The sequence below is a fragment of the Carex rostrata genome, chromosome 3, assembly GCF_964058835.1.
Source record: "Carex rostrata chromosome 3, lpCarRost1.2, whole genome shotgun sequence".
Lineage (NCBI taxonomy): Eukaryota > Viridiplantae > Streptophyta > Magnoliopsida > Poales > Cyperaceae > Carex > Carex rostrata.
The window spans coordinates 1,713,053-1,729,117 of NC_135920.1; the positions used below are offsets into that span (position 1 = coordinate 1,713,053).

Sequence of the window (16,065 nt, forward strand, 5' to 3'; positions counted from 1 at the left end):
TTACAACATTTCAAAGTTACAACATCTTACAACAATTCGATTTTGTGATTTTCAAAATTCAAACAGTCGATCCAAACCGTTAAACATAATCTCTATATTAAAATGCGCTTGAAGCTCAAATTTTACATTTTTTTTTAATCTTTTTACTATTTATCAAGTATTTTACAAAATCGTTGTTATTAGACAATTCTAGACCATTGAAAAATAATAGTTTTGTAAAATACTTAATAAATAGAAAAAAAAATTCAAAAAAATTTAAAAAAAAAAAAAAATTTGATCTCCATGTACATTTTCGTAAAAATATCATGTTGAATGGTTTGAATTGACTATTTGAACTTTAAAAATCGCAAAATCAAATTGTTGTAAAATATTGTAACTTTGAAATGTTGTAAGTGAATACCCCGATTTTTTTATTTCTATCCAAAATTTAAATTGAATTTCAAAAATCAACCGAACCGCATTTCAAATTTTAAAACTACCCAAACCGCTAAACGGTTAACCGGACCCTAGGTTCGGTTAGCGGTTTAGCGAACCCTCGGTTCGGTTAACCGTTTAGCGGACCAAGGCTTTGGGTTCGGTTAACTACGTACCGGATTCCTCGGTTCGGTTAACTGCGTAACGGAAAGACCAGTTCGGTGAGCCGTTAACCGGACCGCTTTTATTAATTTTTTTTTTTTAAAACGCGTGGGGGTCATGCCGCTGGGGTGTCGACACGTGGCAGACTGAGAACGGTTCGGTGAACCGTTAAGCGGACCGGCCCTTTTTTTTTTTTTTTTTAAACACGTGGGGGTCATGTCGCTGGGGTGTCGACACGTGGCATTTCCACTGTAGACCCGTGGCTGCTGAAATAGGCAAATGTTTGGGTTTTTTTTCCGTTTGGTGCGGGAAGCAGAGAAGAGAAGAGAAGCAGAGCAGAGAAGAGGAGGCCAGAGAGAAATCGGCAGAAATCAGGTTTTTTTTTTTTTTAATATTAAAATAATTTATGATATTAATTAGAATAGTTTATGATATTGATTAGATTGTTTTGAATATTAACGGTTAACCTGTTTGGGTAGATTTAAAATTTGACAGCCGGTTCGGTTAATTTTTAAAATTCAATTTAATTTTTGGATAAAAAAAAAAAATCGGAATTTCTCATACTCATTATGTTTTTTATTTTATGTAGTTTTTACTTTGCTTTTTTAATTCCATCCAACATGCAGAAAAACAAAATATAAAAAAGCAATGCTTCAGTACTCCACCACGTATTTGAGAGAAAAATAATAATTAAGTTTTACCATCAAATTAAACAAGACTACAAGAGTGAGTAAAGAATGTTTATTTTATTTTTAAGACTTTTTGGAAATTTTAGAAAACAATATTTAGCTATAAATATGAAGTATATAAATTAGTTTTAAATATTTTTGTATTTGATTAATTAAGAAACATCAATAACGTATAGTACAATTATCTGATCAAATGAATATTATAAATCATCCAACAAAATTATAATATTTGAGTGTAATTTTCAAAATGTAAACATTGAGAAACTCTATCCTAAGTCCCCGTCACTCTGGATAGTTTTTCTTTTGTACATGAGGATTAATTAGGACTAATTAATTTATTAATTAGTAGAACCAGTAATCATACAGCAATCAAAGATATTAATTTATATACAAAGTAATGAATTTCCCAGAGGATTTAAAAAAAAAAATTACATCTCCTTCCGATTTTTTTATTTATATCCAAAAATTAAATTGAATAATTTAGAAAGTTCCAAAATAGTCGATAATAATTTAGAAAAGTTCAAAAACGGTCTAGAATAATTTAGAAAATTTTAAAATAGTGTAAAATAGTTTAGAAAATTTAGGTAATCCAAATTGGTTTAGAAATAATTAGAAACATCCAAAACGGTTTAGATTAGTTTAAAATTTTTGAAAATAATGAATTAACTTTGAATTAATTTTGTAGCATGACAGACGAAATCAATGATGAAGTACCTATGGCGCGGGATACTTTTAGTGATCTGTTGTGGATATCGCATACCAGTCACAGGGTGTGTCAGGCTTCTGAGGAGGTAAGCAATTACTTTTTTTTTTCTGACTTGTTCAGAAATATCATCTTGTTTTAATTTCTAATTTTTATTTTCGGTAATGTAGAAAAAGGAGGTTATAAACGTGAAGCACTACTGTTGCATGACCGCGTACCACGCTGCATACGCGCCATTCTTGATTCGATTGGGTTTATACCAGATCGCATGCATGCCTCACAAAAAAATCGATGCGGCGCTGATACACGGACTTGTGGAGCGGTGGCGTCCCGAGACACACACCTTTCATCTTCCCTTCGGAGAGATGACAGGTATTAACTTCGAAACCATTTCAAATAAATCTGTTCTTTGTGATAATTTACTGACAATTCAAATGAAGAAATTTATATTTTTTAATTTGATAAATTACAGTTACTTTGGAGGACGTCAGCTGTTTATGGGGTTTGCCCATTACGGGAGTCCCAGTGACGGGGACTACAGACGGGAGGAATACAAAAGGCAGGCTCTTCGAATTGTTAGGAATCAAAGAGCATGAGCAGAGTGATCTTTTGAAAAAACAGGGGTCTGAGAGAAATGAAAAAAACATGGAGTTGACTTTCCTCAAATCTAAGTTTCGTGAACGATTTGAGAATCTACCAGTAGAACGCGACGAGGATACGCTGAAGTGGTAAGTATATATATATATCAATTTATCTGTTCTTTAGCCTATCAATAATGTACTCACCTTGTCTTGAATTTTGCTAGGTATGTCCGTGCATATATCTTGGACCTGATGTCATCCAGTTTGTACCCAGACAGTGGCGGGGACGGGATACCATTGTGGTATCTCGATCTAATTGTGGATTTGGACACGCCGGTACAGTACAATTGGGGTGGAGCAGTTCTTGCATATCTGTATCGGCATCTATGTCTCGCTACCGAGCCCGGGAGAGGTTCTATGTATGGTCCGGTGATGCTTCTGCAGCACTGGTCATGGACCCGCTTTCCAGTTCTCCGGCCTGAGCCGCAAACTAAAAATTGGGAACCTACCTGGGGCGCTCCATCGCTTGATACATGCGCATCTTTTGCGTACAAATGGTGTTGTCCGCACAAATACGTGTCATCCTCCCACTACAAGACCCAGGGTGCACGTATCCCGCGGGGCCAGTTTCAGAGTTTGACGGAGGATCATGTGAATTGGGAGCCGTATGGGACGGTCTACAGCAAGCTTCCGACAGTGACCCAGCAGGGAAGGGTATGTTTCAATCTAGTTATTTATTTAGTTATGTGTTACCGTATTTATAAATTATAACTCACATTCTTGATAAATTTATCAGCCCTACTACTTGTATCGCGGTCCACTGTTATTTTATTGGATCGTTGAGCATACCTATCCGGATCGCTGCATGCGCCAATTCGGATTGTTTCAAGTAGGGTTCCTCTTACCCACCTTGTTAAGGTAGTCGATAGCCTTCGGACAACCAATTTCAAAGTCTTGTAACATCTCCTGCAACCTCCTAGGTTTGCATTTGTTCACTCCAGCTATGAACCTATCGCTAACCTCTCTCTTACGCCCTACGTGCTTGTAGAGATTTTCGGCAACATGTTGAGAGCAATACCGGTGCACACATTGATCTGTAGTCTCATCCCACCCGAGATTTGGATCCTGGAACACGGATTTAATTCCCAAATGTCTATCCGATATGACACAAAAGAATCGATTATCTCCAATTACTTCCAGCCTCAACCATCTCATAAAAAAACCCCAGTTGTCAGCACTTTCTTTCTCCACAATTGCAAAAGCCACTGGAAGTAATTGGTTTTCGGCATCGTACATACATGCCATCAGCAGCCTTCCTTGGTACCGTCCCGACATGAAACATGCATCGATACTAATCACTGGTCTGAGGAACGGTATCGTTGCAATACAAGCTCCAAATGCCCATGCCGCTCTGTGGAAAAGCCTGTCAGTTTCTCCATTAATCGGGGTCGAGATCACACAATACTTGGTTCCTGGATTGTTTCTTTTGATGACTTCTAATAGTGGAATAAGCAAGTTGTACGAGTTCTCCCAACTCCCAAACAGATTTGCAATAGCAAGCTCACGGCCTCTCCATAATTTATTGTACTTGGGGGTTACCTTATTATATTTCTGCATGACGATATCTCGGATATGATTTATAGGAGAGCACACATCCCTTCTAATAGTCTTATCAATTGCAAGGGCAACCATCTCTGCTGTCAGCTGACAATGATCAGTACGTGTTGCTGATACTCTGCACGTATGAGGATACGCTTGTTTGGTAATAATCCAAGATTCTGAAACACCGTTTTGCTTGGCGCATAACTTAAATTTACAAAAACATCTCTACACGCCACCTCGTAACGTCTGGGTTCACTTCTAAGAACCTTGCACTCACAGTTCTTATCGAGATGGAACTCATTGATTGCTATCCTTAGAGCCGTTTTTGACTCATATACTACGCCCTTAGCCAACGGATTATCGAATGTTTTTTTTGAGCTGCCGAAAAAATCGACATCCGCAGGCCGAAAACCGGATATGTCATTGAAACTATCAACCGGATGTGTCATATTTTCTCGACCAGTTATCGGGTACTGTGATTGACGGGATTGTGTTTGACGAGACTTTGATTGCGACTGGCTGAGTGGTTCAATATCATCGTCGGAACCCAATGACTCATCTGAGAGCATCTCATCTCCACTTTCCAAACTGTCAGAATCAATTGCATCCACAGGTACATGCGAATAATCACGTACCTGTCTACGGACCCGACTGGTATTGGGTCGGGGTCTAACTGGTAAATCCACAGAGTTTCGACTGGTACTGAGTCCGGGTATAACTGGTTGATCCACAGAGTTGCTAACGATACTGGGTCGGTGTCTCATTGGTACATCCACAGAGTGGCGACCGGTACTGGGTCGGGATCTAACTGGCATTGGGTCAGGATCCACAGGATTTCGACTTGTACTGGGTCGGGATCGAGGTTCAGGAATCTGACTGGTACAGTTCGGTTCCAATTCTACATATAACTCCAGAATTGGTAACCTTTGTGAAAAAGACGACACAACTCCTAACATGAATTCGAACGATTGTTGGTCCATTACCGGTACTAATTGATAGTCACGTTGTCCATCGGTGGACATATTAAACCTGGCTTGAATTTCCAGATTTGCTTGACTAGCATTGTACCCAACAAATTTATAAATCTCATTCTGAAGATAATCAAAATTGTGGTTCACGGTTAGCGGTACTGAGTATTTAGCTCGGGTACTGTAAAGGACCCCGTCATCATTGTATTGGATTTCCCCTCCAATAAAAATTTTCGCACAAATGGTTGTCATTTTTAGTTTCGATTGGTCTGGCAATTTATAAAATAACAACATATAAGTAATTAAAACTTGTCTGGACCTCTAAAAATTATTCTATATCATTTTATATTTTTCTAAATTATTCTAAACCATTTTGGATATTCCTAAATTATTCTACACCGTTTTGGAATGTTCTAAAAAATTCTAAATTATTTCGACAATATTCTGAACCGTTTAAAATGAACTAATTAATTATATTATCAATTAAAATAAATAAAAAACAAAAAATACCTGAATCGAAGAGCCGGTTGATCAGACAGTCAGAGCTCCGTAAGGATTCCTAAAACAATTCTAAATCATTTTAGAATTTTTTTGTCATATTCTAAACTATTTTGGAACCTTGGTAGCTACTACCAAGTTTTCAAAAAAAAAGAATCCGTAATTTGTTATTAAATTAAATAATGAATTAAATAATAAGTAACATTCTTTCTCCATTACTTTTGATTTATATTTTTTATAACAATAATGAACAATTTGCCAATTTATTTTATTTATCACAAGTTGATCAAAAAAAAAAATTGTGGTACATATTGAATAACAATAATATATGCAAATATTACGGTTATAATATGTTGTATTTTCGTTGGATATTTTAATTTCTTCTTCTCCAGCAGACGAAATTTCAAAAATCGATAGTTAAAAAATTAACTTATATAATTTACAAATTAATTATAAAAATAAATTACCTTCTTTTTTCTTCTTTTCTTCGGTTCGTATCTCAAACAGCGGTTTTTTTTCTTCCGTTCGTCTCTCAAACAACAATTTTTTTTTTCCTTTTCTTCCGTTCGTCTCTCAAACAACAATTTTTTTTTTGGTTTCATCTCTCCGTCGGACTGATATTTATAGAGCCGAACCCATACTGTTGGTCCGCTAAACCGTTAACCGAACCCTTGGTCCGCTAAACGGTTAACCGAACCCAAAGCCTTGGTCCGCTAAATGGTTAACCGAACCCAAAGCCTTGGTCCGCTAAACGGTTAACCGAACCGAGGGTTCGCTAAACGGTTAACCGAACCGAGGGTTCGCTAAACGGTTAACCGAACCGAGGGTTCGCTAAACCGCTAACCGAACCTAGGGTCCGGTTAACCGTTTAGCGGTTTGGGTAGTTTTAAAATTTGAAATGCGGTTCGGTTGATTTTTGAAATTCAATTTAAATTTTGGATAGAAATAAAAAAATCGGGTGAATACCTCATCAACATAAATAGAAGTATACTACACAATCAAATTTAATATAATAGTCCCAACAGTTTCAGCCATCCAAGATATCTTCGTCACATTACAAACACTCAAGGTCACTGTTAACTCATATTCAATAACAAAACAACGAAATAATATGCAACAAAATTGACTATTATCTAATAAATCCAAATAATTAATAGAATATTCTATAAAAAAAAAATTGTAATATTTTTTTATTTAGTACAAGATTATAATATGCGACAAAATCTTAAAGCAGTACAAATATCAATAATCAAAGATATAATATGTTACATGTCATATTATGATGACAATGACATTGACTTAATGAAATTCATTACTATTTAAAATAGTAACGTTTCAACGGTAGAGCAAAGCTAGCGTGTGATGTGCTCACCAAAAAGGTTTGGTGAGCACAACTCCAAAAGTATATCGGATTGGCTTCAAACGATAAATTCAAACCGTTGAAATTCATGTACTTTATGAGTGATGCAGGTACATGTAAAATTTAAAAGTTTCGAATTCATTTGCTACAAGGTCAAGCGGTCAAAGACATGAATATTTTATAAGTTAATTTTATAAGTTGTTTTATATATTTATTTTTTCATCATTTATTTGACCGATTAACTTAGTAGCAAATCAATTCGAAACTTTGAAAATTTTGCATGTACATGCATCTCTCATGAAGTACATGAATTTCAACGGTTTGAATTTGTTATTTGAAGCCGATCCAATATACTTTTGAAGTTGTGCTTACCAAACTCTCTTAGTGAACACATCACACCCTAACTTTGCTCTTCAATATTATATCATAGTAACTTCAAACTAAATCATAAACTTGTAATCCCTAATGTCCGTCCTTCAAACTAAATCATAAATTTGTAATCCTTAATTTCCGTCCAATTCATATTTAATAATTAAGGACTATTAATTATAATCATGGTGTTTTTACTTTGGCTCAATTAATAGTCAATCAATAATGCGTTGTTATATAGACTTCATTCGTCGGCATCAACTGCTCATCTTGTCAGTGGTTGGTTTGCACTAATAAATTAATATTACCTTCTAAATTATTTTACTTTTTTCTTATATGATTCATACTTGATACAGAGTTTAGCTATACAAAAAAAATAACCAATCACTATCATTACCGGTGGTTGATGTTGACAAAACCTAGACATAATTATTCTCATGAGCAAAACATTTTTTTACAAATTTTAAATTGATTGGGTGAATCTGCGAATTAATGATCTTTAAAAATATCATCAATTCAGTGTAATCTTAAATTTAAATTTAAAAGATTTCACAGCTGTCAGCCTGTCATTCGTTAAACTATATCCTTCAGAAATTTGGTCCTTCTATTTTCTTTATATTTCTTATAACAAAATTTTATTTTACTATAATTAATAATGTCATCAATTTGGTCTTTCTTCCGTCTATAAAAGAGGATATAGTTTTATTTTTTTTCAGATTTTTATTCTTCTCATTTTGTTTTTCTCTCTGTCTTGTTCTTCCTAATAATTTGAAATGTTGAAAGTAGTTGGGGTTTCAAAATCGCAATGGAAAGTAGTGAAAGCGACGGTCTAGATATCAAACATTTAAAATTGAACAATTACAAATGATCGATCATGCAGCCTAAATTCCATTTGCGTTCATTTGAAATAAATAAAAATTCCTTCTCTGTACCTCTCATTATTGTTTCTTTTGTCTGTTTTCTTTTTCCTACATTTGAAAGCAAATTTGGTCGGATTAAGTCTGGGTTATTTCGGATTCTGGTCAATTTTGGATTTTAAGTTATTTGAATTTAGGTTCTTTCAGATTCACCTTGTTTCAAATTTAAATCAAATCTAAGAGCATCTACATCCCTCAAACTATTAGAGTTTCTAATATGATGTGGCAATTTCTAATTCAGTTTGAGGGATGTGAGAGAGTTTCTTATTTAGCAACTATACAATAAAGTTTATTATTAAGAAACTATTTATAATCTCAATGCTGACCAAATGATTGGTTCAAATTATTTCTCTTTTTTAATTTGTTGCTGACGTGACCTAATAGAAACTCTAAAATTAATTTTAAGAATGAGAAAGTTAGAAACTTTATTAGATACCTTAATTTCTAAAAAGTGGTTAACAGTTATTTAGAAACTCAGTTGAATTTCAGAAATATTATTATAGTTTCTAATATGATGTGACAGTTTCTAATCCAGTTTCTGAGATATGAAAGAGTTTGTTATTTAGAAACTATGCAATAAAGTTATTTATTAAGAAACTGTTTATAAATTTCATGCTGGTTAATTGATTAGTTTAAATTATTTCTTCTTTTTAATTTGTTGCTAATGTAGTTTAATAGAAATTCTAATATTAATTTTAGAAATGTGAAAGTTAGAAAGTTTAAAGACTTTAATTTCTAAAAAGTAAAAAAAAAGTTCATTTGAGTGCTGTAATGCTAATACTCTAATTGGAATCAAATTGGCCTTTCTAATTTGAATCAATTTGACTTTTCAAACATCAGATATCAAGTTCCAATCTGAATTTGCCACCTATATTATTGAACGAATATTTAGTCACTAGCATGTTGGCTAAACAAAAAGATCATATTATGACATATCCTCCTTATGACCGCATATTGGTAATACCAATGTTTTAAAATGCATGCGGAAGGCCACTGTATACCACATAAGCAATATGCAGATGTATATGCGGATTTTAAAATAAAAATTTACGTATATATATATTTATATTTATATATTTTCACATAACTAATATAAAGTGTCTTATTGTATATAAAAAAATACAGTAATTTGAAATTTGGGACGAGATAGTAAAACTCCGTATAATACATATGAACTTTTAATTATATGCGCTGCATATTACGTTTTTAATCTGCATATCCTCATATTAGAACTGCATATGCAGCCGCATGCTCAAAACTGCATGGCATTCTAAGCACGGCTGCCGACTGCATAAACATATGCAGCCGCATATGCGGTCCATGCAGTCGCATTTTAAAACACTGGGTAATACAACATATTATGTTCTTGGATTTTAGTTTACTTTCACAACCTGATGAAATATACCTTAAGACTCGGCCCAATTATTTCAGCCATTAGAGGCCTCAATTCTCAAATTGGGCCTAATGCTTGCTAAATTTTTAATTTGTTGCGACGAATTACGAGCGATCAGAAATACTCGGATTCTACGCTAAACACGTCCAATCACAAAATTTTATATTCTTCTGTCACGAATTAATTATACATGGCAAAGGGATAGCACTCTTCACTCTTCAGAGGAAATAAAAAGACGAAGAAACTAAAGTTTTTTGCCAATATAAATATCATAGTTCAATACTCAAGATGGTTAACTGGCATGTATGTGATTTGGCTGTTATTATTCTAATATAATATTTATTTAAAGGTTGGCATTTTTTTTTATCCAAATCTAGAGATTATTTCAGATTTGAGTTATGAAGCTTATTTATGAACCTTGACAGATTCTGTCAATTATCAGATCTAACTAAAGAGCTGCCTAACTTACATGGAAATAAATCTAGTGTTATTCCAAAGGAAAAACAAGAACCTCTTTTCTGATCCCAACCATTTAAATTTTTTCATGTAGGAATAACAGGTGAATAACATCAGATGTATTTCCAACTTACATGAATAATACATTTGAGAACAAGAAGTGTAGGCTTTAATGAATTTACTTTGATTGATCAAATTTCTAGATTCAGAACTACAATTTTCAAAATTAAAATTTAAGGTAAATCTGCTGCAGATCAGATTTAATGTGACCGTTCATCAAGTTATGATAGAATTGGGCCTAAAACATGTGCAGATTTTATATTGGAGTAGAACTAGGGTGTTCTTGAGCTCACCGAGGTGTTTGGTGAGCTTAACTCCAAAATCTATTAGATTAACTTCAAACAATAAATTCAAACTGTTGAAACTAATTTACTTCACTAGTGATAAATTTAGATGTAAAGTTTTTAGAATTTTGAATTAATTGTGTATAAATTCAAGTGATCAAAAAGTGTTAAAAAATGAATGCACTAAAATTAATTTATAAACCTTCTAATTTTGACCGCTTGACTTTATACTAAAATAATTCGAAAACTTAAAATCTTTACATGTAAATTCATCACTTGTGAAGTAGATGGATTTCAACGGCTTTGATTTGTCATTTGAAACTAATATAATATATTTTGGAGTTAAGCTCACCAAACACCTTGTGAAAAAAATAATTTTGTAAAACTTGTGAAAATACCTCGGACTGAATTGTCATTTCAGTCCTGAAAAAAAAAAGTTTCGGACCAAAATGACATTTCAATTTTTATGGTTTTTGTAAAAAAAAAAAAGTAATCATGTTAGTTTCATAAAAAAAATTTAATTATGGTTTATAAAAAAAATCAAGCCTAAGGGCAGTTGGACAAAAAGAATCTTTGGTTGCACTAATTGATTTTTGTACAAACTGTTGGAAGTCAATTTGAATCCAAACATTTGCTTCAATATTATATCCTCATAAGTCATATCTATTTAGTATACTGTTTTAACATAATGTGGGTGTCTTCCTAGTTCCTTATATTAAGCAAAACACGTGCTTATTAAAGGGATGTCGTATTTTAAATATGTAGTTAGACAGGGGGCGGCCATTTTTATTAATAACCCACAAAAAAAAGTTTTTTACAAAAATAACCTCAAAATCTAATTTTTTTCAAATATAACCAAACCGCCAGGGTTGCTGGCGGTCCACTTCTATAGCAGACCGCCACTATTCCTGGCGGTCCACTTTTTTTTTTTTTTTTTTTTTTTTAGAGATCTGATTTTTTTTCTTAATATTTTCATTTGTGAAGTTTTAGTTTTTTTTTGTTTAGGGTATTTGTCAAAAAATTAAGGACTTGGCATTTATTAAAATTTTAAATTTCAAGTTCTGACAGCTTGGGCGGTCCACTAGGGACCAGACCGCCAGTATCCCTGGCGGTCCGCTAGCTGTCTTATAAGCACGCTTTCTCTCTCTCTCCAGCACACAGTCTCATTTGTTAAACCACAGAGAAGAAAGAGAGAGCGATTTTGGCGATTTTGAAGCGATTTTAGGCGATTTAGAGGCGATTGCTACAGGTATTTTATTTTTTATTTAATTATTTTCTGTTTAATTTTTAATTAATAATTATTATACCCGCAGTATGTAAATACTATAAATTAGTCTTTAATTAATATTATAATTAACTTTTAAATTGCAAAAAATAATGAATCTATTATACTGTAATTCTTATGAATTTTTTTTTTAAATGTAGTTTGTTAAGGAAAAAATGCTGGTTGCACTGTACGTGGGCGGTAAGCTAACTAAGGGTGTAGAGGGCGTGTATTACTCGAAAGATGCCTCATTCGGCTTGCAGGTTAATGAAAGAACCACATTTATTGAACTTAAGCAACTAGTATACGAAAAGACTGGTGTAAACCCCAACCGGTATGACTTAGAATTGGCTACCCGAATTGACACACAACGGGCTGGGGCGGGTAAACCTTACTTTGTGAGTTTTCCTATAACAGATGAGGAGTTGTGGAAGGCTGTGTACCAACAATTTGAGTCTAGGGGGGTCGCGATGATAGACTTATATTCCAGGAGGGTTCCCCAGGCCGGGGCTAGACCTTTTAGTGCGGCTGGGGCTGGACCTTCTAGGGCTCCCCCTGTTGGACCTTCAGGTTATGACAATTCGGCTTATGACAGCCAGGGGTACCACCACTCCCCTCATGACAGTCAGGGGTACCACCACTCCCCTCATGACAACCAGGGGTACCACAGTCCCTGTTATGACAACCCGGGGTACCAAAACTCCTGTGAGTTTACTGAAGTTGTACCACCACCACCACCACCCAGACAAGCACCCATAATCCCTACATTTCCAGCTATACCAGAGTCAGTACCGATACAGTTATCCGTTAATCGAAATGATACTAATATTGATGTTGATGCTATTGATGCCATACCGGAAAGAGAAATGGAAACTGGAGATGAATACCAAGGAATTTGGGAATCTGATGACTTATCAGATGGTGATGCAAATGTACCAGGTTTGTCCAGGGAAGAAAAATTCCCAATCAGGGGTCGGGGGAATAGGCATCCTGTCGCCACATTCAACGATACCACAGCTTTTGAAGAGGCTGACATTAGTTTCTTTGGTCCTCGTGTTGTATACAATCGTGAACTTGCCCCAGGGCAAGTCTATACCAACATAGATGAACTTGTAAAGAAAATTCACGAGACTCACGTTCACGGCAACTGGGAATGTATATTAGAAAAAAGGGAATCAAAAAGATTGGTTGTGATATGCAAAAATGCCCCTTGTTGCGAGTTTCGCCTTTATGCAACCCCTGCGGGTTCGGGGGAAGCATGGATAATTAAAAAGTGTGAACCACCTCATACATGCAAGTCTGCGTCCACAAGGACAGACCATTCAAACCTGACAGCATCACTAATTGCCGATGCAATTGAGGCAGACATTAAGTTGGGGTGGATCTTTCCATTCTTATCCTAACCAGCATGTATCGCTGACATGTATCGTACCGATTACCTTGCTTCTACTTGGGGTGGATCTTTCCATTCTTATCCTAACCAGCATGAGTGGCCTGCGTATGTCGGTGATAGAATACTCCCTTCAGAAGGATGGATAAGGAAGGGGAGGAGGAGACACAAACGTGCTATAATGACCATGGACGAGATGGGTGGTAGGAGGCCATCGGGAAATCAGGCTCGACGTTCCGTTTCTGATAGGCGCAGGGCAGGTATGTAGCATTTTTCGGAATTAATTTATGATTTTATTATATTAATAACTGAATTCTGTTGTTATGTTCAGATGCCATAAACGAACACAATGAAAGAGAAAATGCGAGAGTTGTTGCTGAAGCAACTGGTAGAACACAACCACCTCTTGCGACCCAATCATCTAGTAGCTAAGGGTCTACAAGTACTGCTGCTCCTGCAGCTGACACCAGAAAATCTTCTCGTCTATTGGGTCTATTCCGACGTCGTGAAAGATGAACTTATTATTTTGCTTAGGTGAACTAAGTTATGAATATTTGTGAACTTCAGTTGTATCGTTGAACTTTAATTGTATTTGTGAACTTATTATTCCGACGTCGTGAAAGATACGTTGTAATTTCAGAAGACCATTTCGATGTAAAGCAGAAAAAACATAAAAACCAACATGAAATATAAAATAAAACTGCAATCATAATAAAGAACTACAGTCCAAAATACATCATAAAAAAACTGCAATCATAATAAATACATCATAAAAAAACTGTATATGTATATATGTATGTGTATGTGTATGTGTATATGTATGTATGTATATATGTATGTATGTATGTATGTATGTATGTATGTTTGTATATATGTATATATTATACATATATTATAAAAACCGAAAAAAAAAAAGACCAACAAGCTGTCAGAACTTGAAATTTAAAATTTTAATAAAGGCCAAGTCTTTAATTTTTTGACAAATACCCTAAACAAAAAAAAACTAAAACTTCACAAATGAAAATATTAAGAAAAAAAATCAGATCTCTCTAAAAAAAAAAAAAAAAAAAAAAAAAAAAAAAAAAGTGGACCGCCAGGAATAGTGGCGGTCCGCTATAGAAGTGGACCGCCAGCAACCCTGGCGGTTTGGTTATATTTGAAAAAAATTAGATTTTGAGGTTATTTTTGTAAAAAACTTTTTTTTTTGGGTTATTAATAAAAATGGCCGGACAGGGGGCGTTAATCAAAATCAAAATTGGGAACCTCCGCAGTTAATTGTAATATTATTGTCATTATCATTAATATACTTATCATCGTCATATAATAATTATTTTTCATTATCATTAATATCATCTTTATTATTATTATTATTATTATTATTATTATTATTATTTAATAATTAAAAAGAGTGAGGCTATGGTACTTTGTAAAGCATGGGTTAGTCCATGTTATAGATCCATATCTTTATTTTCAAAATACAAGCAGCCAATCTGAATCGTTCAACATGATCTCCATTGAAAATGTACTTGGAGACAATTTTATATTTTAATTTTTTTTTAAATAAGTAGAAAATCACTTTATCTAAACATTTTAAACCATTCAAAAGCAATTATTTTTACCTACAAAAGTAGTGTAAAAATATAAAATAATATATATAAAATTTGATATTCTAGTATATTTTCATATGAAAATCACGTTAAATTGATTCTGATGTCATTAACAAATATTAAAAAGGAGTGCACCGTAGAACCTACTCCACTCTACACCGAAATACCTTAATTATGTTATTCTAGTTTTTTTTTTTTAATATTTGAGTTGTCATAATTGAGGAGGTACTATTCTAAGATAAGTACTTTATTCACTTTTATGCATCAAACTATATTCAAATTAATTTGAGCTCCTACTTTCGCAGTTTACCATTTTAACCCAAACCTATTGTCAAATTTGAACTCAGATTAATTCCAAGTCCAATCAAGCTCATTTTGCACCAGCTTAATTATTGTAACCTCTTGTATTTATTTTCATTTTAAATATTTAACATGTGAAACAATTTATGTTCAACGATTATTTCCTATTAATGTTTTGTTGATTTTATAATAAAATTTGGAAAAAAAAATATATCTATATCTAAAAAAAATTAACATATTATATGATGGTCATTCTCTAAATCAAATAGCATAATTATGTATCGAGTTTAAGCGGGTCCCAAAAAACGATTTCAAATTTAACCCCGAGCAAGTCAAAAGTATAATAAAACAAGCTGAGAAGGGGCCCAAAAAAATGATTTCAAAATAAGTACCCTATGCAGTTGAGAAAAGTCTTCAAAATTGTCATCTTCATATTATAGAGAAAGCGATACAATTGAATCTTTAGAGACAATTGTTGTTCTATTTTTCAGTTGATTAGTCAAGTGGTACAAGAGATATAATTTTTATTTTATCTTTGCTCAATGCTCATTGAGCAATTTCTTATTTTTGGACTCTTTTAATTGTATCGTATTTTTAATTTATCAATAAAATATAAGATTACATGTCACTTCAAGTTTTATCGCTGCTCTAATCTGCTAGTTGGTAATCATACTGCGGGCTATTGATTCTGAGATGTGTATAAAACACATTTATAGAGTCGTGACATATCCGTTTGACATGACATTGACATTTGTTTTCCAATAAAATTGAATAAAAATAATGTAATATGTATCTTTTGCTTTTGAGACTTTTGAGACTTTTGCAATTTTTGTTTTTCTCAGGGATAAGATTTAAAATGTAGAAATGGGGTTGGATGTGTAGTTGTTTGTTGTTGATTAGGACAAGGCTTGTAAAGTTGTAATCATTAGTGAGAATATTTCACTTTTGTTAAAGAGAAAAATGTCAGTTTAAGACATTTTGTTTTCATATTTATGGATCTAAATCTTTTTTTATTTTTAGAATAGAAGAATCCTCTTCTCTTCTTCTC

General features: G+C 33.7%; 1 protein-coding gene across 1 annotated transcript; it reads left to right on the forward strand.

Annotated features, from left to right (window-relative positions):
* Nucleotides 1-1,981: 1,981 nt before the first annotated feature.
* Nucleotides 1,982-15,865, forward strand: LOC144551654 (serine/threonine-protein phosphatase 7 long form homolog). The gene is made up of 5 exons (XM_078299716.1): nt 1,982-2,056; nt 2,139-2,220; nt 2,441-2,696; nt 2,774-3,263; nt 15,860-15,865. Exons 1-5 carry the CDS (start codon nt 1,982-1,984, stop codon nt 15,863-15,865), a joined length of 909 nt encoding a protein of 302 aa, XP_078155842.1.
* The last annotated feature ends 200 nt before the right edge of the window (nt 15,866-16,065 follow it).